This window comes from Lonchura striata, chromosome 28 (genome assembly GCF_046129695.1).
Source record: "Lonchura striata isolate bLonStr1 chromosome 28, bLonStr1.mat, whole genome shotgun sequence".
Classification (NCBI taxonomy): Eukaryota; Metazoa; Chordata; class Aves; order Passeriformes; family Estrildidae; genus Lonchura; species Lonchura striata.
Genome location: NC_134630.1, coordinates 3,450,611 through 3,475,470, shown reverse-complemented (window position 1 = coordinate 3,475,470; position 24,860 = coordinate 3,450,611). Strand labels below are relative to the sequence as shown.

The window sequence follows — 24,860 nt, the reverse complement described above, 5'->3', positions numbered from 1 at the left end:
CCTTTCAGACATTCCCAAGTTTTCTCTACTTTTTTACTGCCTCCTCCTCCTTCTCAAGTACTGGGGCACCAAGGATTTCTCTTAAATACAAGTGCTCTGAAGGCCTTTAATTTTTCATTTATTGACACCCACACCAAGCTCCAAGAACTGGGCAGAAGCCTTAAGGACCTCAGTGAGGTGAAGTTCACCTTGGTGACCCTCAGTGTGAGCTCCTCATCAGTGCCTTCTCCTAATTAACTCTAAACTATCTGAAAACATTATGTGCATCAGTGACCAAAACTCCAGCAATCTACTGAGCAATGATCTGCATCTAGGTAAGGAAAAATTCTTGGAGTGCACTGTACTCCCAGGTAGCTTTACCTAAACCACAACAGGAAATGAAGGATTATTCACAGGCTCAACATGTTGATTGCACTTAGGTCAGAGTGGTTTGGTTTTTTTTTCTTAATTTTAGGGTTTTTTAGGCAGCCAGCAACAGGTCTGTATCAGCAAAACTGATGCACAGAATGGATACTGCTCTGCCCTCCCTGGAGGCAAAGAAGGAGAGAATTTCATTGAATAAACAAAGGCTCCAAACAAATCTGCAAAGCAGAGCATCAAATAATCTTTAATTTATAAGATCAAAGCCAGATGAAACTGCCTTTTAATGAAGTGCCCCAGCACTGCAGCAGTGACCAGGCCATTGGTTCAGACAAAGGGCAAACAAATGCAACAATTTCAGCATTTTGCCTATGAACACCACCTGGGGCTCCAGCTATTTAATGTACAAAATTTCTGCAGTGTCACTCTCCAAAATCTGTCCTTTCAACATCTGGTTTTTGTTCAACTCAAGTTTTTACCCTGCTGAGACAGAACAATGAACAGGCTGAGCTGATTCAGGTGGTTTTGTGCACAGTGAGGTCCAACCATCCTGTGACGCTCAGCTCCTTAATCACAGAATCCTGGGATGGTTTGGGTTGGGAGGGGCATTAAAACCCAACCACTGCCACCCCTGCCATGGCAGGGACACCATCACTGTCCCAGGCTGCTCCCAGCCCTGTCCAGCCTGGCCTTGGGCACTGCCAGGGATCCAGGGTGGGCACCCTGTGCCAGGGCCTGCCCACCCTGCCAGGGAACAATTCCTGCCCAATCTCCCATCCAGCCCTGCCCTCTGGCACTGGGAGCCATTCCCTGTGTCCTGTCCCTCCAGGCCCTCATGAAAGATCCCCCTCCACAGTACACACCTTGTCATACGTTCCCTTCTTCAGGATCTTCTCTGGCTTGTTACAAGACTCTGGGCTTTTCCTTCCAGATGCCTGAGGGGAAAAAAAACCAACAACAGGACCAAAATTAGCTGAGGAAACACGGGGTTTCCAGAGTGCTGGAAAGAGAGGAATCACTGGCCAGCTGAGGACAGAACAGGGCAAATTTGGTACAAGTAAGAATTTGCAAGGCAGAGCAGGGGGTGGGAAGCAGAGCTGTGGGAAGGTGGGATCTCATACCTTGTTGTTGGCTGGGGGCAGCTTCTGCCCAGGAGGCGGCTCCCGGGTGGGCGGGCACGAGTCAGCACTGTTGTCACTGTCACTGTCACTGAGGCTCAGTCTGAAAAACCACCAGCACAGAATGAGCATCACCAGCAGCAGCAAACCCATCATCAGCTGCCAGATGAGCCACACAGAATGGAGTGAAACTCTCTTCTTTATCACAGACTACTGCACTGGCTGGGAGAATGGGTCGCTGGAGACTCCAAGAATCCCATTTTTTCCCAGCTGATGTCACCTTGCAGTCCCAGAGCAGGGAGCTTTAGGTGACACATTGCAGGCAGCAGTTCAACTCTGCCATACACAAATCCCCTAGAAGAACTAAGCACCACTTCATTTCACAAACAGCAGCTGTTCAGGAATTTCTCCCAGCGTTACAAAGCACCTGCATGAGATGCTCACTGACACCTCCACAGACAAAAAAATGCATTTTGTGTTCCTGCTGGTGTAACCTCTAAGATTTCCTATTTGTTTTCCTTTTTCTTTGGCCCTATAGATATGGCAGGTATCCTACCTGTGGTCAACTAAACTGGTTATCCCCTACAGGGATAAAATACCTACAAAAATACCCTTCAAAGTCCCTCATTATTGTTTCCTTGATGATGACAAGTGCAATAATGAGTACTTGCTTGTTTTGGTAACCACCACCAGCATTTCTAATGTGCAGCTGCTCTCTGGGCCAAGCATTTGGGTTCAAATATTCACTGAGACTCCAGGTTTGGGCAGTAACAGCATTTCCTGAGGAAAGAAGGTGAAGTTCAACTCTTTCCAGAGTCTGGAGCAGGAAATACCTGTCACTGAGTCCAGAGGAGTGGAGCAGCCAACACAGGGAGGGCAGAGAGCGACTCCTGAGCCCTGTCAGCCCCAGGCAGCTGAGCAGCACACTGCCTGCCCCCACAGATCCCTAACCTCTGCAGATCAAAGGTGTCACACTCCAGCAGCTCTGCAGAGATCTGAGGGTCACAATTAGGTGATTGAAGGAGCTCAGTCACTGACACCTGCCAGCTCAGCTCAGCACCTCCCAGCACCTTCCTCTGTTTGTGCTCTTCAGCCAACCCTGCTGTCGTCACCTCTGTGTCCCCACCCTGTGCTGAGTGACCCCACACATCTGCCCTTCCTTCCCTCCCACACAGAGCCCTGGCCTTTTGATTCCTCCCTCCAAATGGAGAGCACCCTCAAATGCACCCCAAATGCAGAGGGGGAAGAGCCCCCAGAGGCCCCTGCTCTGGATTTGTTACCACCTGGAATCCCGGCTGACGGGGTTTGCTTTGACTGCTGCCTCCTCTCCTGAGGAGCTGTCGTCATCATCCGACTCCTCCGACTGCAGATCCTCCACCATGGAGCGCAGCGGGCCTGCCAGGGGGAGAGGGAACTCAGCACCAGGACACACCAGCACAACCCCACCCAGCCAAACCCAGACTCCTCCTGATCCCAGCCAGGTGGGACTGGGAAAGGACACCCTGTGGCAGGCTCGGAGCTAAAGCAGAGCTGACAAACTTTACAACTGCCTCCCTTCCCAAAGCCTCCCCCTCCCTTCCCAGATGAGAACAAAAGGACATTTTTCATGCCTGTGGGGCTGATTTAAATGTCACAGGAGACAGGAGCAGCACAGCATTTGCTGCACTTGGAACATTTACTGTTGCCAGTTTCCCTCTCTGGGTTATCAGTGGAGGGATCTGAGAAAGGAGCTGTTACATACTGGCAAAATGATGAATGGCACATTTATAATTTTTAATAAAACATAGATGAGATTGGAGGAGAACTGTTCTGGTGATTCTACAGATCAGGCAGCAGCGAGACATTTATAAACTGAGGCAGAAATCAAAGCCAAAAGGGAAAGAACCAAATCCAGAGGGATTCCCTACTCATAAATTAGCTGCCAAGAGAAGAAAAATACTTGTTCATGATGTTATAACGTTATTGCCTTTTCTTGCTGAAGCATCACAACTCCAACACATGGCTGCATGCAAGAAACTGTATTATTATAGTGCTGGAAAAGCACATTTAATTCTCCTGAGCCTTTTAAGGTTACACAAGGAAGGTTTTAACAAACTGTTCTTGCAACACACCTTGACTGTGGTTCTGAGATGGCTCGAAATCAGAATCAGAGCTGGAGTCGGAGCTGGAGCTGGAGTTGGAAGGGCTGGACTGGACAGACTTAACCCCCCATAAAAGGGAAAGAAAAGAAAAAGAATCTTAATCTTTCTAATCCAGAAAACAGAGCACAAATCACTGTGACACAGGAGCATCTGAGCACTCTACAGCATCACCCATCACTGAATACAGTTCTTGGGGTTACAGAAAAAAAATACGAGGTGAAAAAAATCAACATTTATGGAAGTCTGGCAGGATGTAGCTCAGCACTCCTGGGAGCAACATCAAGGACTCACACCAAACCCCTTCAACACCATGAGGTTCAAACCCCCCCAAATGATGACAGGGAGCATCTGAAAAACATTTAAATGAAAACCTTTACTTTGAAGTGTGACAGATGACCAGCACAGAACCCACAACTACCCAAACCCTCTTAAAAAGTGTATTTTTTGAACCCACCAAGGTTGCCTTGAACCTCAGACTGATCACTGACTATGGCATCACAGAGTCAAGGAGTGGTTTGGAAAGGACCTTAAAGATTATTTAACCCAAACCACAGTCCCAGGCTGCTCCCAGCCCTGTCCAGCCTGGCCTTGGGCACTGCCAGGGATCCAGGGTGGGCACCCTGTGCCAGGGCCTGCCCACCCTGCCAGGGAACAATTCCTGCCCAATCTTCCATCCAGCCCTGCCCTCTGGCAGTGGAAGCCATTCCCTGGGTCCTGTACCTCCATCCCTTATAAACAGTTTATCTTTCCTGCAGGCTCCTTCAGGCACTGGAAGGCCCAACACTTCTCCAATGAACAATCCCAGTTCTTTACCCCTTTCCTCATAGATATGGAGGAAACTAGCCCACATAACTCCAAAATTAGTTCTAAATTATTATTATATCCTAAACCCACCTGTTTCTACACCAGTTTGAGTGATCTACTGTACTGATCTATATTTCACTTAAATATGAAAATATAACAGAGACCAACTCAATCCTTGTGACCCCAACTCGTGTGTCAGCACTTGGCAGAAATAAGAGGAGTATCCTGTGCAGTAAGAGTGAGTGAAGAGTAAATGGACTGGTAACAGCAGCATCCAGGAAGGAAATTTGGGTAAGACTGGGAAATTTTAATCGTAAATCCGGTAGTGAGCAACAATCACCTGCAATATCCTTGGGAACCACCAGAGGGCAGAAGAGGCCACAGCAACTCCCTCTGCCCCCAAGCAGCTCCTAAAATCCCCTTAAAATGGGTTTTTTTGGTACTCAGGCAGGTTCTAGTTTAAAGATTCTCAAAGTACTATAGTATCTTGCCTTTTAAAAAGTAATTCCCTGGAAATCAGAATCTCAGTTTCACTGTTTTGTTCCAAGGAATCCACTTACTACTCGTGATGTTGAAGAGTCACACATTCCCACTGATAAATAACTGGACACAGGAAGGGCTAATATTCTAAAAAATTTGAGACAAGGAAAAAGAGGCACAAATCCTGCCCTGGTCCTGCTGGCCACACTGTCAACCAAGTATTGGCAAGAGTTTCATTATTTCACTTCTAAGAAGGGGGGAAATCTGTCAAAAAATGGTATTATAACCCTTGGAAAGAGTTCAGAAGCAAAGGAGAGTTAATTTAACAATTCCAATATCAGGTCTACTGGCACAAAGCAGCAGCCCTGGCTGTTTAGGGGAATTCCAACATGGAAGTGGAGAGCAGAGAGAGAACAGGTTGTCCAGAGCAGCTGTGGCTGCCCCTGGATCCCTGGCAGTGCCCTGGACAAGGCTTGGAGCAGCCTGGGACAGTGGAAGGTGTCCCTGCCATGGCAGGGGATGGATGAATGATCAGGTCCTTTATAACCCAAACCATTGTGTGATTTTATGAATATTTTCAAGCTAACAGAGCACAGCTCTTGCATCTGATCCACAGCTCTAATCTTCCCTCATTCCTGGTAAAATCTGCAGGTCTTCCCTTAGAACTCCAAAATTAACTTAACAGGAACTAAGCAGCAGTTGTTGGAGATAACACATCTCTCCTTTTGGCATTAGCACCATCAGCTCTTTGAGGCAGAGGAGGATGCAGATGGACACGCTCCGTGTGCTCAGTGACTGTCACTGGGATGTGACCAAAGCAAAAAGCAACGCTGCCTCCCATCCCTGCCTCTCCCTTTTGTCAGCACTGAGGCAGCCAAGCATGAGGCCAGTTCAGGGAACTGGACTTGATGGGGGAAGGAAAAGAAAAATTTAAAAGAAAAAAAAAAATAAAGGCCAAGTAATTTCCAGCAGGAGCTGAACTAGCAGGAGAAACTCCTTCATCCCTCTGCAGAAGGAGGGAGCTCCCTCTGAGCTCCCAGGCCAGGAGCACAAATGGGAGCAGGGCTGCTCCTCTCCACAGCAGCCTGCAAAGATGTCAGCTGGGAGCCACCGTGGAGCTGTTGCACAATCCCCTGGCTGCAGCAGCAGAGCTGATTTAAGAGTTTCCGGGCCCTGGTCCACCTCCAGCTGCTCCCTCACTCCAGTGATGTGGCTCCCACCAGGCTGCACACACAGCTGTGCCAGGAGAGAAGAAACCCTGGGGCACAACCAGCAGCGCTGGGAGCAGGGAGATCCCCCCGGGCTGCACGAGGTGCTGCTGCCAGTGCTGCTGCCAGCCACTCTGAAGCTGTGCCCCAGGGCTCAGGTTCCACAGGAACCTCAGCTGCCACCGCTCCCTGTCTGTCACACAGCTCCTGTCACCCAGCAGGACCCTGGGCAGGACAGGCTGCAGCAGATGCTGACCCCACCGGCACAGGCTGTGGTTCCAGGGACAGCCTGGCAGCACCATCAGCTCACACTGCTGGGGCCAGAGGGGCTGGGGACACCTCGGGGACAGCCAAGGACACTCGGGGATCTGCACAGTCACAGGTTTGTAGGGAGGGCTGGATGTTTGGAATTGAAATGTGGGGCTTGCTGAGCACTGCTGCACTTTGGGTAAAAGGCTTAAAGGAGAGAGGAACTGCCTCTTCTTAATGCCTGGTGTGAAAATGTATCCACCTGGGAAGTAAAGTCATAAAATCCCAGAATGGTTTGGGTGGGAAGGGACCTTAAAGATCATCTTGTGCCATGGCAGGGACACCTTCCACTATCCCAGGTTGCTCCAAGGCCCATCCAGCCTGGCCTTGGACACTTCCAGGGATGTGACTTCTCTGCAGAGTGGAATTAATACTTGCCCAATAAATTCTTGTACTGGGAGTCCTGAAGAAAATAAACCTTTCCGACAAACACATCGGTATTTGTAGTATCACAGTGCTGATTAAATCATAATACAAACTGTCCCTGGAAAATTAATCTTAATAAAATAAACCTTTCTTAAAGTTGTCAGGAGGGATCAGTTCCAGAATTCCCATGACATTATCCTGTGAACACTATTACAAGATATATGGCTTCTTTATAACAAATATACAAGTGAAAAGTAGCAGGAGTTTGGATTTGTCTGTTCCTTCTTGCATTTTTTTGCCTTTTGGAAAACAATTTCTAGAAAACAGAGGATGAGGAATGTTCTCAGTTGTAAAAAGGAAAAAAATATTTAGACAGCTTTTAAAAATAGTAGTACAAGAACATAATTTGTTTTATGTTTCACAACACAACTTATTTAGATTTAGTGGCATGTGGTTGTATTTTGAGTTTCAGCCAATGGCACATTTCTTACAGGCCATGGCAGGAAGAGGGGCTTTATTTACATTTTAATACCGGGTTTTTTTCATTACCAAAACTGAGATTATTTCCTTCTTTTCTGAAATAAGATCACATTCTACAACACTGCTATCATGAGCAGGCAGAAATTGTCTCTGTATCTCTTGTAGCTCTGTAGATGTAACTGCAAGGGATGAATGAGGGACCATAACCTTAAACTCTGACTTTTAGGTAACTGCCAGCAGATAAATCTCACTAACTTTGTATCTGAAACAGGAACTAAACCACACAGGAGGAACATTTAATTTTGACTGGAGTTTCAAAGAACAACTTTATTTGAGATGCAACCCAGCCTAAGCATTTACCAATCTGCTTCTCTATCTTTGAGAGATTATTACCATCTTTTTCAGGCAGGGATTTAACATCATCCTTCCAAACTCTGGTAAAGAATAAATCCCTACTCACCTCTGACTTGAAAGAAGTTTCATCCTCTGAGTTTGACTCCTCCATTTCCACAGGCTTTTTGATCTCCTTGGCCTCGCTCTCAGATTTTACCTTCTCCACTTTGGCATTCATCTTCTCCTTGGTTTGTTTCTTCTCTGGATATGAGGAAGACGAGGTTCTGGGAGATGTCCCCAGGATATTCTTTACCCCTTTGGAGCTACTCTTTTTTTGTTTTTTGGCACTAGGCTTTGGTGACTCCACGTTGGAGGGCCTCTTGCTGGAAGACTTTAACTCCGGCTGTGGCCCCCCCTTGGGAGAGGTGTTCTCCAGTTTGGTCTCCTTCACGGCCAGTTTTGGTTCCTTGAAAGCAGCTTTTGGAGGTGCCTTCTCCTCCTTAGGAAGTTTGTTCTCAGTTGGTTTTCTGGAGGAGTCCTTCAAAGGCTTGTTCTGCTCTCTCTCAAGGTCTTTGGAGGAGTTTTTGCTCTCAGAGTCTTTCCTGGGCCTCTCCCTGTGCTCCTTGGTTACTTTATGTGGCTTGGATGCTTTGCTACTTTCCTTGTTTGCATCCTAAAATTCAGCAACAGAAACATGCAAGCTGGGTATGAAACTGCAGCTCTGCACAGAATGATAAAACACATCCTCATAAATCACATGGCAGTGTTTGCTCTGTGTAGAAATCCACCCCCACGTGCCCAGGTAAACATCCACACTTCCCTCAAGCTGCTGCACACAAACTGGCAGTGGGCACTTCAACATTTAGGAAAGGGTGAAACAGGTTTTGCTCCTTTCCAGGGTCTCTCAAAGGTCTAGAAACATCTACAGATGTTTAATTCAGCTTTAACCTGAATGCAAACACAGATGCACCTCTCAGGGCACCTGAGAGGAAGGGAAGCAGGAGAATGTTCTCTTTAGCAACTGGCAATTTTCACCAGAGCTCATCTCAGAGCCCTTTATTTCTCTGCTGTCTTTTCCAGCTCTTAATTCCTGACCAAAATTAAATCAGCCACTAACAGGTAAGTCATCTTCACTCTGTTTTATAAGATCAGAAGGCATAACTGAAGTGCCAGAGTGTTTAGAGCCCTGAAGAACATAGCTATCAGAATTGAATTACACTGGAAAATGAATTGTTGTTAATACCTGTGACTGCTCAGGCTGATACAGTGCATGTAATTTGCTCCAAAACACATTGCTTGGGGATTGTTTCTCCCATGTAGGATTATACAAAAATAGCTTCAGTATATAAGGGAAAAAAGGAAAAAAACTTGAGGTTCTTTGGAAGTCTCAGGACCTGGCTACTGCTGGACACAACATCCAGTCTGGAAAGCACCCGCTGGACATGAGGCATGTTTGATGTTCTCTCCAGCACTGTCCTGAGGACAGAGGAAGGGCTGACTTTCCACTCAGCCTTCCTGCCTGCAGGGCCTTGGAGTGCAGCTGGGCATGGAGGACAGTGAGAGAGCCCCAGAATCCATCCTCAGCATCAGGGACACAACCACAACAGTCAGAGAGCATTTCATCCGCCTTTAAGGAAGATAACGATTCACCAAAAATTCCCAGTCTGGCACATTTAATTTTCTTTTCAAAACTTCCCTGGAGACAAGTCTATCAGAAATAAAAAAGCCTCCTAGAGGCTGGGAAGTTCCAGACCATTAACTACTGAACTGCAGAGTACAAGGAGGTTCAGAATTAGCAGCAGCCAGGAACAGCTGCTGAACAAGCTCTCAGCAGCCTGGCCTGAAAGACTCCCTCACCTCAGGCTGACCCAAACATGTGCTGCACTGACCTTTGACCCGTGGGAGGGTTTGGTCTTCTTGGGATCAGAGAAGGCAGAGAGAGGTATCGTGGGCAGCATCGGATAATCGGGACTTGGCCTTGAAACAGTCTCTGCTCCTTCTGGCATCACCATTACCTGAGAATAAAGAGGAGGGAAATTATGTCTGCACAAAGTCTCACGGACTATTAACTATTAACACATGATTATGTTAAGCCACTTGCTCAATTAACACACTATTATTCATCTTTTCAATTTTTTTTCCTCGCCTGCTTAAAGGCCATAAAAAGATATTGTCTATGGAATGTTCAGTTTCAAGGCAACTCCTCAAATACAGAATATTAAACCCACAAAACTGAAAGGCAGCAATGCAATATCGAGTGTCTTTCCCAAAGGGAATGCCAATATTCTGAGCACAGGCAGGCAATAAAGCTCTGGACAAGAACTGTGTGTTCTGCTGCAAATGCTCTTCCCCTGAAAAAGGGTACAGAGATAAATCTGGAAGGAATGAGCAAGATTTCCTTGGTTTAGGAGAAGCTGAATGCACTCTTTCAGTGCAAAAGGATTAAAAAAAAAAACAAAACAAAAAAACCAACAAACCAGGGCTCGGGTCTCTCCCTTCACAAAATCTTAGCACCAAGAAGCACTGAGCTCCATGGAACAATTCCTTTCTTACCTTCCCTACATTGTCAAGACAATTCTGTGGAAAACTGCCACCAGAGAAAGGGCATCAAAAGTGATTAACAGCTGAAACACCTCAGTACACAAGGACTAAAATACCACACTGTGAAAATCCTGAAGAGCAGATGATATTCCAGCCATCTCAGGGCTGAAATGAGCACCTTCCTCTCTCTGCCCAATACTGAAAAGCACTGGCACATAGTGGAACAGGAATCATGGAGTGATCTGGACTGGAAAAAGCCTTAAAGCTCATCTTATTCCACACCCTGACATAGGCAGGGACACCTCTCACCATCCCAGGTTGCTCCAAGCCCTGTCCAACCTGGCCTTAACATCCTCTGGCTCATTAAAAACTTCTTGCACTTTGTGGCTTGGACTGATTTGCCCAGATCCTGCACTTATTTGAGGACCATCCTTTAGTCTATCACTGCTCATTACCCTCCCAGATGGAAGGGCAGAGTTACTGCAGCAATCCATACTTCACTGGGCCTACTAGAGAATATCTATTTCCCCCTCCCACACTTGTTTTCACTCTATATTGTTCAATTTTTCATTATTTTTTTTAATTATCTAAGCCATAAGTAGCTGATGCCAGGTTTAGAGGTCATTTATTGACCAGGAAGCACTAACTATTAAGTTAAAAAATATTAATAAGGAATGGCCTGAAAGCCTCTCTCTTTCCTTGAGCTTTTCTGTACTGACCCAGCTCCTGGCACCAGGTAACATCCACAGCAGATCCCACTTTCCAGAGGGGTTTTCTGCTTTGATATTAATACTCACATTTAAACTGAAAAAAGAAATGTCACCAATCACACACCAACAACAGATTTGTTCTGCTGCAAGTACTGCAACACTATAACGTGGCTGGGTCATCTTTTAAATGAATATAGAAAACTGCTGGAAGCCTGCTGGCCTTAAAGAAACCTCAGAGCAAAACAAGCCCACTCCTTTTAGGATCCCAAATTGGGCACTTACCCCTCCAGCCCTGATGAGTTTGCGCCTGAATTCCTTGGTGGGGTTGTTGAAAGTCAGTTTCTCGCAACGAAGGTGGTTCACAGGTGGGTTCCCCTCCAGATTTAGGAACAGGTCATATGTGAAACAAACCTTTTTGGGCTCCTCCTAAAAACAAGAAAGGCTTTGGGAAACTGGAAGTAGCTTGGCAAGCACATTAAGTATGGGGATGCGAACAGTCACTCCTGAAAATCCCAAATAAACCACCAAGTGTTGCATTCATGGAGTTTTTCACCATGAGATCACAGAGCTGGAAATTAAACTATTTATGCTTGAGGTTAACATTGTTCATCAGGAACTCGGGCGTGAGGCTTCTCACTGCAAAAGCAATGCACGGACACAGATTTTGACTGAAAATTGTCTGCTTAAAGCTGTTCAAGTTTCCCCAGAAAAGCAGATTCACAAGCTTTATGCACTACTGTTTTCACCAAAATTCAGATCCTATCTCCTTTGGGAAGCAACTCTAAGTATCAATATTAAGAAAACCATAATCCTTTTTGAGAGAAGGAATAACTTCTGAACTCCCAGGATCTCTGCAGGCACCAAAAAAAGATTAAACGCAAAGGGAAAAGGATGGCTTGGTTTGTAAAATCCTTTTCAATATGCATATTGCAGGGGCTGAATGGGAAGATAGCCCAGGCTTTTGAACTTTCCAAGGGCACTTTCACCCAAGCAATCCAGAGTCTGTATGCGTGGTGGGGGGATCATCTGCGCCTCACTGCCTCTGTTCCACCTGCTGCGTTTGCAGCACAGAATGGAAGAAATCCCCCTCTTTTTTTCCCCCACCCCCAAAATTGCAAATACTCTTCTTGTGTATTACAAATATCGACAGGACACTGCCTGGTGTTTCTCACAGTTTGCATTTCCAAGCTGGAAATTCAGTGTGGCAAGAGAGACTCTGCTGGGAAGCCCAGCGAGGCCAGCAGTGCCCTGTGCATTTCCATGAATGCATCCCACGTGCCTCATTCCCCGTGCAGCACTGAGCAGCTGCACAGCAGTCTTTTCCAGAATTCCCTTCCAGCAGCTCCATTTCCTGGTGCAGTGGCATTGTTGGATGGGAACAGGCACTGCAGGCTCCCAGCCCCAGCCATTAGATTCACTGAAAATAGGTTGAAATGGCTTCAGACCACCCCAGCTCCTGCTGTTTGCTCCAGAGGGCATTCCTTGGACAAACTACACCTCTAACAATGCAAAGGGTGGTAGCTACACCTGGTTTACATCAAAATCAGTACCCTGAGCTCATCTAGGAGTCGAGGTTTTGGATCCTCACCCTCAACCAGGGGCAGGTATCAATAGACACAGAGGAGAGTCTCAGATTAATGTGCTGCCAACACCAGGTATTCAGACCCTCTTTTGGAAAGTCCTGAGGAATCCACATGCTCCTGAAAGTTTACTAAAACAGATACATGGGCGGAAAAAGAAAAATCCTTGCAAAATACACTGCCCTGTCATTTGCCTGTTTTCCATGCCCGTTCTCATTAACTGAATCATTAGCGAGCTCTGCGTGTGCGCTTGCTGCAGTTCAAACAGCAGCTGCACAGGGTCCCTCAAAGCCTAATAAACTGAAATGAAGGATGAATAGAAATCCAAATGTGGCCTAATAATGGCTTCTAAAATGCTTTCCCTGGTTTACAACAGAGTAAATAATCTTGGCTCTATCAGCAGTCGCAGGCTTTGGTCAGGAGATGTTTTGCCATCCCATTACCAGCTCTGCTTTGTCATGTGCCCATTTGCTTTCCAAGCAGGAGAGAGGCAGCAAGATCCCTTTCCCTCTCACCTTGGGTATCCTATTTTTTGGTGCTTTTTTCACAAGCACCAAAATATTTATTGTGTGTCTGTTGAATTTTTGTAGAATTAAGGCAGTTTTTTAACGTGCTATTCTCCAGCTCAGAGATCACAACTGCCCTGGGAAGGAGCCCCAGCAGAGTGCCCTGATCATTAAAACCTCCTTTGTATCCCCCAGGCCATAAGGAGCCCCCCACCCCCCCAGTGAATAGCTGAGATTACAGCACTCCTAAAAGAACCACCACAAAACTCTCAAAGCAAAAAGCTGCAAATAAACATTCTTTCCTTTACTGCCCTCACTGCCCAGCTAATGATTACAGCTCAGGCCACTCCAAAGCTTAATCCATCCGGTCCTCCCTAAAAGGTTCTTCCCCCCAAACAACCATCAAGGGGAAGAAGGGGGGGAGAAACCCAAGGAAAATCTCTCTCAATTGACCCAGACCTACCCATCCTCTAACTTTAAATGAAAAGCCAGGCTGAGTCCACACTGCCACACTTCAAAGCCTTTCTCAATAACATGTTGGGATCCACACATCCTGTTGCAACTCATAGGAGGCTCTTTCTCACCCTACAAACTTTGGTTCAGACAATCCTACACACCCTTCATGTACTCCTGCTTCAGCAGCAACTACACACACAAGGCAAGCTTTGCTCTCAGAGAATTTCACCTTCTGATATTCCTTGATGTCAATCAGAAAAACTGACAAGGGAAGAGACTTTGCTCCTCCCAAGACCATAAACTTTTCTAAAGGTCCCTACATCCAAGAAAAGCTTTAAAAAAGGTGGTTCACATCCATTTCTAACTGGTAGATGTGAATTGTTCAGATTCAAATTCAGTGGCTCATTTGGCCATGAAATGGTTAAGTTGGTGCAGGGATGTCTCAGCAAGGCACCTCAGAGCCTCACTTTGCATCTGCCCCTAAAATCCCAGGATGCCAGAGAAGTAAACTACAAGTGAGCACCACAAAGCCAGGGCTTTTATTTGCAGCTGCTGTAAACTTCCCTTCATCCAGTGAATCCCCCTATTCCACCTCCAATCTCCTGAGCTGGGTACATTAGGTTTTATTTTTACTGCTTCCTGTCTGCACCGCCTGCCACTGCGCTGTTACGAGCTCTGAAGCTGCTTTATTTTTCCTTTGAGTTCTGAAATAATGGGTTAAAGTTCTTCTGGCACTTTTCGTAAGATAAAGAATTTTTTAAAGTCTTTTGTTAAAATTTCCTTGTCTTGTTTTTAAGGCAGGGTGTGCCCTTTGCCACTTAACACAAATCAAAAGAATTTCACTGGTAGCGTGCACATAAAGCTCATAAATCACTTTTAGAAAGCCATAAAACAAAATTATCTACAAAAATCTAGCACACCAAGGAAGCAGGCTCATGGTTATTCAATAACTATAACATCTAACACCACTTCCCTTTTGCTATAGATCCAGCCTGACAGAGGCATTTATCCAGAACGTCTGGAGAAATGAAACCCCTTCCCAGGCTGGTCCAACCTGTCTGACTGGTCCTGGAGCAGCTTCCAGACAGGGCATTGGAAAGGGAATAGCCCAATATTCAGATTTTGAAATAATTAACCTTATGTTCCACTCAGGAATCCATTAATCACCCTATCTTTTGGGAGATTCTCCAGGATTAAGCATTTAGGACTTCCCTCCATCAGATGTTTATTACTTCATTTGAAAATCAGATTTTCCTAATATATTTTTATTATATATATAAATGAGTACAATAATTATTTGAGTATAAATAATATAGATTAGTGTAAATACATCTCTTTATCTACTCACTACTGCAAGACAAGCACTTAATAATCTACTAACTCTTACAAATACATGATATGAAGCTGGCATGGCTGATAAAGCTGCTGTCTTTGCAAATACAGCTTTGCCACACACTGCAAATATATATATATATATATATATATATATATATATATATATATATATATATATATATATAGTTATTTTCAGCATCTGGAGGTGCCTATGGATGTGCCACACTGAATGGCTACTCAAACACACACAGCCCAGTGGTGGCCATGCTCAGATAAAAGAATGGGTAAATTGATAATCCATCCTCATTTCTGACAGAAAAAGGTAAAAGCAAAGATTCCCCGGACAACAGTAGCAGGACAAAAGGAATTGCTGCAGGTTTGGGAAGGAAGATGGTACAGGACAGACCTAAAAAGTTTCCCTCAAAGGGCAGACAAAAGGACAAGTTTCACTCCTACTTCCCCTACTTTCAGCAACACTGAGGAAACTCCAACAGGCTGAAGCTACTCCTCCTCTCCTCAGTCCTGTGCACATCCTGCCCAAAATGGCAATTTCAGTAAAATCAAATGTCTCATGCAAACACAGGCTCTTCAACCTTCCTTAGGAGCAGCTCCCTGGCCAACACTTGCCCCAGCCTTCCCCAGGAGTATTTCCCAGACCAATCCCTTCCTGATGGCACAGTCCTGACACCAGTTGTAGCTGATCCTATTTCACCTCCCCTGCCATATGTGCAGCCCACCTACAACGTCTCCACTGAGTTCCTACTTTGATACACAAATAATTTTCCCCTTTTCCAATATTTCTCTATTTGTTTTCTACATCACCTCTACAAAGGTTGCAGAAGGGGCAAAATATGAATATTTTTCTTTTGAACCTCACTGGAAAAATCAAACTAATTTTTATGCTTTCTTTGCTTATCTCCTTCTCACTAATAGAAAAAGCCCAAGTTCCATGTATCCATTATGTAAATCCTGGAAGGCTTTTATCTCTAGCACTAAAATTAGGAGGTAGCATCTTTAAAAAGACTTTAATACAACATCTTATCCATGTTGCATTAATATCATCTGCCTTATACCAGAATAACATGAAAATCTACTAGACCTTTAGCTTTGTGGGGAGGATTGATCTAATTTGATTAGGATGCAAAAAATGTCACTAGGAATGAATACCAAAGCCAGACCTGTATTACAGCCTCCAGATTATAACGTGTACCACTAGAAGAGATTTATTTGGAGACAACAATGAAAAAAAGCCTCCAGACTGCTGAAATTGAGGGGGAGAGGGAAGGGGAAGAGCAGGAGAAAAACAGCAACGCATTTGTTGTACCGGGTTTGTATCGATTTGAGCACCAGAAGCCACTCACAGCAGCCCTCATTACAGGAACACAAAGGATTTCAAAACAAAAATAGCACACTAACATTTCCAGTCCAAATGATCTGCTGTCATTAGCCAACTCGACTTCCAAAAGCTTTATCAATCAACCTGCTGAGCCCCTGCCATTTGTTTTTCAGGATCAGTTACAGCAGCAAAGGCTCTGCCAGTGTTAAAGGAGACTACAAGTGCTGTGGCTGCTCAGAGCCCCCAACTGCCCAGGCTCACTGCAATATTCACAATTTATATTCTGCAATTCAAATACCAGCGCTGAGAAAGCACTACTCATGGAGGAGCTGGATTGCAGCAGAAGGACAAACACAGGCCAGCAATGTTCACAGAGGATAAGAACAGGCTCTTGCACCTTTTTCACACTCTGCTGACACTTTCCCACCCGACAAAAAGGCACCAAGAGCACAGAGTCTGCTGCTCCAAACATATACAATGATAACAAAAAGGGAGTCCTCCAACACAAAGAGTCAATTGGCAATTTTATGCCAAGTTGCTTAAAAAATCCCTGATGAAGTTCATTAGAACAGTTCTTACTAAAGCTGTTCCTTCCCAGAGCACAGGTTGGTATTTCTTCAGCCAAAGCAAAGAGCACACGGGCTCTGACAGCCAGGATTTGTCATCCCAGTAACAAATCAGAACAGGGAAAGGAAACGGCTAAGAAAGGAGACTTAAAACTGTGGAAAAAAAACCATTTCAGCCAACCATGTCAAAGATCAATCTCCACAGACTGGCTCACTCTCTCTTTAAATCCTTTCTCTTCTCACCTTCACAAAGCTAAACATGCATCGATAAACAAATCCCAAAGCCTCTGCAAGTCTGGCTTCAGCTGAGGACACACATCAACAAAAACGTGTCAGATTGTGAAGAACATATGGCCTCAAAACCCACCCAGTTCCCCATGCCCAGTCACCTCCAAAGAGCCTTTTCACCCCAATCCCAGAACCAATCCATATCATCTACTTGAAGAGAATTACTCAAGGATGAGTCTCAAATGCTGTAATCAATTCACAATATCTGCTGCACTCACACCAGCTGATCCCCACCAGTGTCAACAGGTTTACATAGATCAGAGTAAGAACAAGGCCTTGAAGTAATGAAGACTTCATTTGATGTTTTAACACCATCTTCTTTAATTCAGAAGAACACAGACTGTATCCTAAACCTTTGTCATTCCTCCTCCTCCTCTTTTTAATTTTTGTATTTTTTTTTATATCCCAGTCTTGGCATTCCTGTCTTGGCAGAAGTATTTACCTCTCACATTTCCTTCAACTCCACTTACTGAAAATGATCAGAGCTCTTAAAATTCCCAGATGGCAACATCACTGGGCAGTGGTGGACAGACGACCCAGCTGAATATCCTGAGTTGGAAAGGATCCCCAGGGATCATCAGCCCAGCCCCGTCCCTGCCCAGCCACCCCAACAGCCCCACCCTGAGCAGCCCTGAGAGCGCTGTCCAAACGCTCCTGCAGCTCTGGCAGCCTCGGGGCCGGGACCATTCCCTGGGGAGCCTGGGCAGTGCCAGCACCCTCGGGGGGAAGAACCTTTCCCTGAGCTCCATGCCAAGGCCTGGCACAGCTCCAGCCCTCCCTGGGCTCCTGTCCCTGCTCACCCCCTCAGCAGCAGCTTCTGAGCTCCCTGCAATCCTAAGTTAGTTCATGCTGAATCTGAAAACACATCTTTGCTCCAATGATGTGCTGGAAGATGGAACCTTTTCCACCTTTTCCCTCAATCACCCCTTGGCCCAATTAAATAATGAGAGGTGCTGCCTGAAACTCCTTAATTAGCAATTTGTTAATCAGCTTAAAAATGGAAAAGAACTTCTCCAGAAAACATTCATCTAAAAAACAGGGCAAAAAATGAGTGTTTTGAAGATCTGTAGATTTGAAAACAAGTCTGCAACTCAACCTGTTCTCCTATTTATTTGTCATGTTTCTGAAGACCAAAATGTCAGAAACAAAGAGCTTTCTCCTAAATTAACAGCTCCTTCCATTGTTTCCAGGGAGAACAGAGCCCACCTATTTCCCTTATTTATAAAAGCCACCTCTCTGCTCAGTGCTGGGGAACAACTCTGCAGTCACGTGTGTGGAGAAACAATGAGGAGTGATGACCCCAGTGGGTGTGAAAGCAAGTTCTAGTCAGAAAAGCTGCCAGCTCCATATTCCACGAGGAACACAGGAATATGAGGGACACAGGAATATGAGGGAAAAGAAAACACAGGAATGCAGATGGCAGTCACAGCAAACATGAGCACCTATGAAAAGACACAGAAATGAGGGAGCTCTGAGGATTTGTGAGAGAAACCGTTGGAGAGATGTAGGGAGAAAACTGGGGAATGGCTGGGTGAAGAAAGGAAGGGAAAATAAAAGGAAAGAGTAGAACTAAAACACAGTTCACCCTTCCCAGGCATTAGAGGTTCCACTTTTAAGGAATCAGCCTGGAGAAATTCACATTTTTTGGTCAGGAGTGTAAAGGATATTGAACCTGACTTAAGCCAATATTTAGTGCAGATGAAGAATTTTCTGATTGCCATCTAAAACCTCAGAAAAGCCACCAGAAGTAGAACTATCAAGCTTTTGAGGTGTTTTTGTTGCACTCAAGTCGTAATTTCCAGTGTTTGCCAAAAAAGCTGCTTTTATCAACAACAGTCACCCCTCAGCCCCTGCCTGCCATTCTTCTTCCCAGCCTTTTGGCTTACCCTACCCATCCAAAAAACAACTTCTGGGCAAAACATTCCCAGGTTTTTAGGAGGGCACTCAGTCTTCTGCGGCCATTATCTGCCTTATTCCTCCAACCCATAAGGTGGGATCAGAGAAATGTAGCAGGCCAAGAACCCAGCCCAAAATGCTGATTATTCACAGAGTGACACTGCCAGGAGAGCATCCTGGGCTGGAGTGGGGACAGAAGGGAACAGCAGACAGATGTTTGTGGGAGGGACAGGGAAAGGAAGATGGGAAGCTAAACAGAATGAGGTTGATACATGTGGCCTGCTGTTAACACACCTGGGGTAAGGGCTGGTGCTCAGAGAACTGAGGGGGTGCGAGAGCACAGACTACAGGGATGTGGCTCAACATCTTTGGTTTAGTTTACCTCAGGGATCATAAGCAAAACATTAGTTTTTATTTTATTATTTAAGCAGTAATCAAACACAGAAACAGCCATTATTCATGTTTAACAAAACAATTTAACTGAAACTGAGGTAATATGAACACAAGTGCCCAATTCCCTGTTTTCATAACCTACAGCATGTGACCTCTGTGGTAGACTTAAAGCAAGCAATAAATCCAAATTTTAACCTTCATATACTTGCTGGCAATGTATCTTAAGACTTAAAATATTTAGTGTTTTCTTTCTGGAAGAGCACTGAGTAAGAACAAGGATATCTTTAAGACAACTCTAAATACTTGTGCTACACATGCAAATGTTTGTCTTGGGCCTCTGCAGATTTCATACCTACATAGTTAAATTTAATAAGCTTGCAAGTTCAAAAGCAGATTTTTTTAATATATAGAGAATCAACACAGTGTTTACAAATATTTATAGCATCAGTATTTTATGTTTATTTTCTTCCATATGTACATAAAATATTTTAAATTGCTTTAATATCCTCCATGCTAAAGAAGCTACAAGTGGTACAATCTTTGCTCAGAATCTCCAGGACCATCCACTGTCCTGGTATTACCTTTCTATCCAATTCCATTTCTGCCAAAAGCTTTCTTTTGAAGTCTGGCAGGAGCTTCCAACTCCCAGTTAAATTCTATTTATTAGAGTAATAAAAAACACACACATAAAACAGTCACATAATTTAGAGTCTTTCTGTCAGGCAGTTTCAGGCTCTGGCACAGCTCAAAACAATTAGAAGACCAGAAATCAGATTCTACCTTGTTTTTGAAGTGCACTTCAATGGGCATAATGAAGCCAGCGTAGCCAGACTCCTCCACCTTGTAGGGGGGCTCTTTGCACACTGAAAGAGAACAAATAAATGTGAGCTTGGAATTCAGTACAACTTTATCTGAGCCAAAAAGGAGCTGCAAGAGGAGAACTGGGCCTCTGACGACTCAGGGCACAGTTAAAACACTGACCTTTGTGGAAAAACCCACACAGAATAAGATGGTGGCCACAGGCTTAGTTAAGAACATGAAATCTGCTCTTGGCTCCTCCCATGGAACGGAAACATAAAACACTGCAGGCCCGAGTCTCAGTGAGATCCTTCCCCTCCTGTGCACCGAGATACAATTACATTTCTGGCCAGGCCCACAACAAACTGCCAGTTCCAAGTGCCTGGCAAGGAAAGGCCAAGACCCAAAAGGTGGAACAGCACAGAAAGGTAAACTTTACTTTGATGCCCATATTTTTGAATCAAAACACTACTACACATAAGCAGGTGATTACTTTTTCCTTGAAACACTCCCCTGCACTCCTCAATGCTCACAGTTGGGTAACAGCCACGCTCCAGGCTGCTGCTTGCCCCACAGGTGAACAAACCTGAAGGGCAGGTGAGCACTGCTATTTATTTCACACACAAGGAAACACGAGGAGGAAGGTGAACCAGTTTGCTGTTAAGGTCAGAGCTGCTTAGTGCAGAAACAGCAATTAGAAAAGTTAATTGCTTCTCAGAAATTAATCTGCATGTCCCTACCTCAGTTCCCCCTGTCCCGCTATCTGGTGTGGGTTCATGCTCCTGAATCCTTCCTATTATCCATTCCAGGATATCCAGTTTGAAGAATTCCAGGATCATTTCTTTGGCCATGAAGTAGCAGCACACAGCAGCTGCCAGAAGAAACATGAGACCCACACAGATATTCTCCCTCTCAGGAACTGGATGCACTTGCATATAATTTATGCACTACAATATATGTAAATAAAGTCAATTAGGTAATTAGAGGAATTCAGTGCAAATCTTTTGAGTTTCTCTTAAGAATTGCAAGTAATTAATATGATTAGGAAACAGTACATCAAACCTAAAAGCACACAAATTATTTTCCTTTAATGTAGCTGTATTATCCCCTCCCAGCTCTAAGCACTTCTACCATCATTAAGGTGCTGGAAAGCAGCACTCCAAATGCAGCTGAGAAAAAAGGGCATCACTAAAAATAACAAAAACCTCTAGACTTGCTTTAACTTGAATTTCATATAAGAACCCTGTCGTTTAGAGGGAAAAATCCCAAACCAAAGAGCAGTGCCAATATGGCAGCAGGAATCTTAAGCTTATCTGCCAAGCAGCCTTTGTTCCTCTGCCACTCTATTCTGACAAATTCCGAGGGCTCCAAGAGCAATCTGCCAGCAGCACAAGCCCACCTTCAGCACCAGGATCTGCTCCAAGAGGGCACCATCTGAAGAAACCCTTCAAATAAACTCAGGACTAGGAGAGGCATTTGCTACAGTATTGAGGTACAACCCAGACACGCCTTGGTCAAAGGCACGCTGGCATTAGAAGCAAGCTCAAGGAAAAATGGAAAACCCAGGGACTGGGAGAAAATACCCCTGGAAAGGCAGATGATACAGCAACTGACTGAGCAAAGGCCATGGTTTTATACTGCCAGAGGGCAGGGATGGATGGGCTATTGGGCAGGAATTGTTCCCTGGGAGGGCAGGCCCTGGCACAGGGTGCCCAGAGCAGCTGTGGCTGCCCCTGGATCCCTGGCAGTGCCCAAGGCCAGGCTGGACAGGGCTGGGAGCAAACTGGGACAGTGGAGGTGTCCCTTGGCACCCCCATGGCAGGGGGTGGAATGGGATGGGCTTTAAGGGGTCATCCAATCCAAACCACTCCAGGATTCTATGTACTATCCCAACACAGTTATTTGTAATAAATTCATTACAGTAGAGGACAACCCACAGGTTGCATTTTTATTCTATAAATCAGCTTTCAGCTCAGTCCTGCACCTGCTTGTCATACATCAGTTTTAACAGATCAGTTTGAAGGAGATTTTTTTCAACACACAGACCAGAGTCACACCCTTGTGAATGCTGAGCACCTCTCAGTTCCTTTCCACTGTGGACTCCCACAAATACCCAATGTCACAGGTTGTGCTAAGGTGTCCTGAGTGTCCTGCTCCCAAAGCAGTATTGCCAAAAATGCACATTACAACAATTCTCACGGGCAGCTTGTATTTCTTAAAGCACTAAGGGTGCAGCTTCAGTTACACAGCCCTACACAAAGGTAACTGCACTACCCCTGAGAAGGGCAATTCCCGCTCCTCCACCTCAACCTCATGAGCTCCTGCTGCCCCATGCCAAGAATAAGGTTCATTTTGCTCCAGAGTCAGAAAACAAAGTCAGAAAATAACACTCCAACCCAACCACAATGACTGCACTGGGCTTGCAGGAGAATGTACAGCAAAGACATCATCACCCTGTGGCAACATTGATTTCTGCTGGGTTAAGACTACCTGAACTGGCACCTGAGACTAGAAATTGCAAGAATCTGCAAAACTCTCCATACCCAGTACACATCTGAGCCCAGTAGTAGAGCACCTCTCATGTGCTTCCAGCTTTTGCTGGTGAATTCTAACAAATCAAACCCATCTTTCCCATTGTTTGACATGAATTATATTCTGCTGTCACTTGTGTCTGGAGAACCTGCACATACTAATGCTTAAATAAGAGGAGAAAGCAGCTCACCTCCTGCCCTTTCAGCAGAAGAAAGGTCCCATTCTCCCTGACCTTCCTCCAACACAGTGGGGAAAGGTTAAAGCTGGAGTGCACGCAATGGACATTTCTCTCCTTTTTAAGGAGATATTTCACAGAAAAGCGACAGTTCGACACAACCTTGACTTGCAAAATGCTGTTTCATAGAGATAAAGCATGCCCAGCCCCTCTGACCTCGCTTGGGTTTTGGGAAGCTCTCGTGCAGCCGGAAGACGACGCGCTCCACGAAGTGCTGGATGTCGCACTGCTCCGGGCCCCGCACGAACACCATCCAGTCGTGGGTGAAGCCTTCTGTGGTCGGCTTCTTGCGCAGCTGGGCCCGGTGCCCCAGCTCCAGCTTCACCTGCACCGTGCACTGCGTGGGACAGAGGCAGGAGCGTCAGCAGAGAGAACACAGAACTGAGCTGGAAGGCACAACACAACAGGGAACACAACAGCCCCCATGTGGGGATGGGCCTCAGACTGCAAACCGCTGCTATCGACGGCAAAGCTGCCACAAAAATAGCTCCCAGCACCGTTTCATACCTATTTTCTTCCTAATACTCACATTGCAGAGAAAGCAGCTCTAAAAGAGGGATCGGTTTCTCTGCCTCACTTATCAGTTAAATTGTCAGCGAAGTCCTAATTGAGGAATCTTTATTTCTAGAAAGTGTCAGAGACAGAACTTGATGTTCACAGCTTACAGAATTCACAGCACTGACAGAAAACTCGTCTTGAAACAGGAAAAATCAGATCATGAATTGGTGGTTTATGATATTCTCTAGAATATATCACTCACCAGAAGAAAATTATGTTTCCTGTATGATTCTAAACATATTTTATTATCTCACTTTCAAAGACCAAGTTGACATATCTGCCTGTACAATGTCCAGCACTAAACTGACCTAATTCTGATTTGCACTCCTGAATCCTACTCTGATCACTGAGTAACAGAGAAGACGTATTCCATGTCAGGCTCAAAGAACAAAAATCCCATTAAGTGCCTTAAAAACCAAATGAAATTAATGGTGAAAATCCACATACTATTGCAGACTTCACAGCCAGGAAAAAGGAAATGAATTAAACAGATGTAACACAGAGAAGGCAAATGGGATTCAGACACAAGATAAATCAAGGAACTCTTAGAGCCACATTTGTAGACAGACAAAAACACACAAGGTACCCAACTTGTGCACATTTGTTACACAAACCAGAGCAGCAGCAGTGATTCCAAACTAAACCTACCAAAATCCAGCTTCAGCACCAGAAGGGTCATAGAAAAAGGGGCTGGTCTTAGTCCCGACCCCATTCTTCACTTCAGGCTTGAAAGTAAGTGTCTTGCTCTTCCTAGCAAGTCCCAATTACCACTGAGAGAGGCAGCATTATTTGTCATTACCTATATTACATGTTGACCTGGAGCCAAACCAAGGGCATGTTAGACAATGAGCAGGGAAAGAGAAAGCTTCCTGAGCTCCAGACAAATGTTTAGGGAAAGTATCATCCTTATTTTCCCCCTGACAAACTGCAGCAAGGACTGTGATCACAATTAATGCTCAAAAACCACTTTGCATCTCCAGCCTGAGATTTTTTTTCCCAGAACATGGTGAATACTTGCTGGAAAAGCACAAGTGACTCCATCTCAGCCTTCTTGTCTTTGTAAAAAGCTCTCACAGGAGGTCTGCAGAGCGCCAGGCATCAAAGCCTGACCTCCCAAATTGCAGTCCAGTTCCAATTTCAACCATAAGCCTTAACACACTCTTTCAGGCAGTTTAATCTTTACAGCAAAATACCTCCAGCCACCCAACACATCAATCCTAAGGCTTGGGGACAAACTCATTAATTCCTTCACCATTATTCCTACAGCATTTCTTTGGGATACCTTCCTCTGCAAGTTCTCTTGGCAGGCCATTTTTTCCTGTTCTTAGGGCTTATCTACAGCAGCTCCACCTCGCTCCTGCGCTAAGAACCAAGGCCCAGGGCCGGCTGCTCTTTCATGTCGCATTAAGGGCTGAGAAGAAAGGCAAGGTGTGCTTCTCTCCGAGCACAGCAATCCCTCCAACGCTGCAAAAGCATTATGGAGCCAGCCTGCCGAAATCCTCAGCTCACATTGGAGTGTGCCTGCAGGCCT

At 45.2% G+C, this 24,860-nt stretch overlaps 1 protein-coding gene across 2 annotated transcripts in view; it reads right to left on the bottom strand.

Moving 5' to 3' along the window:
* The window catches only part of MLLT1 (MLLT1 super elongation complex subunit), a 31,638-nt gene that overhangs the window by 4,821 nt on the left and 1,957 nt on the right, over positions 1-24,860 (bottom strand). Inside the window, exons 2-10 of one of the 2 annotated variants that reach the window (XM_021544291.3) lie at positions 22,928-23,108; positions 19,987-20,069; positions 11,133-11,276; positions 9,489-9,614; positions 7,727-8,272; positions 3,590-3,677; positions 2,762-2,873; positions 1,482-1,581; positions 1,224-1,295 (exon numbers count right to left, since the gene is read on the bottom strand). In XM_021544291.3, coding sequence (XP_021399966.1) covers positions 1,224-1,295; positions 1,482-1,581; positions 2,762-2,873; positions 3,590-3,677; positions 7,727-8,272; positions 9,489-9,614; positions 11,133-11,276; positions 19,987-20,069; positions 22,928-23,108 — 1,452 coding nt within the window. Of the gene's footprint in view, positions 1-1,223; positions 1,296-1,481; positions 1,582-2,761; positions 2,874-3,589; positions 3,688-7,726; positions 8,273-9,488; positions 9,615-11,132; positions 11,277-19,986; positions 20,070-22,927; positions 23,109-24,860 lie in introns of both variants that reach the window. The other variant, XM_077788788.1, reaches the window with a different exon arrangement.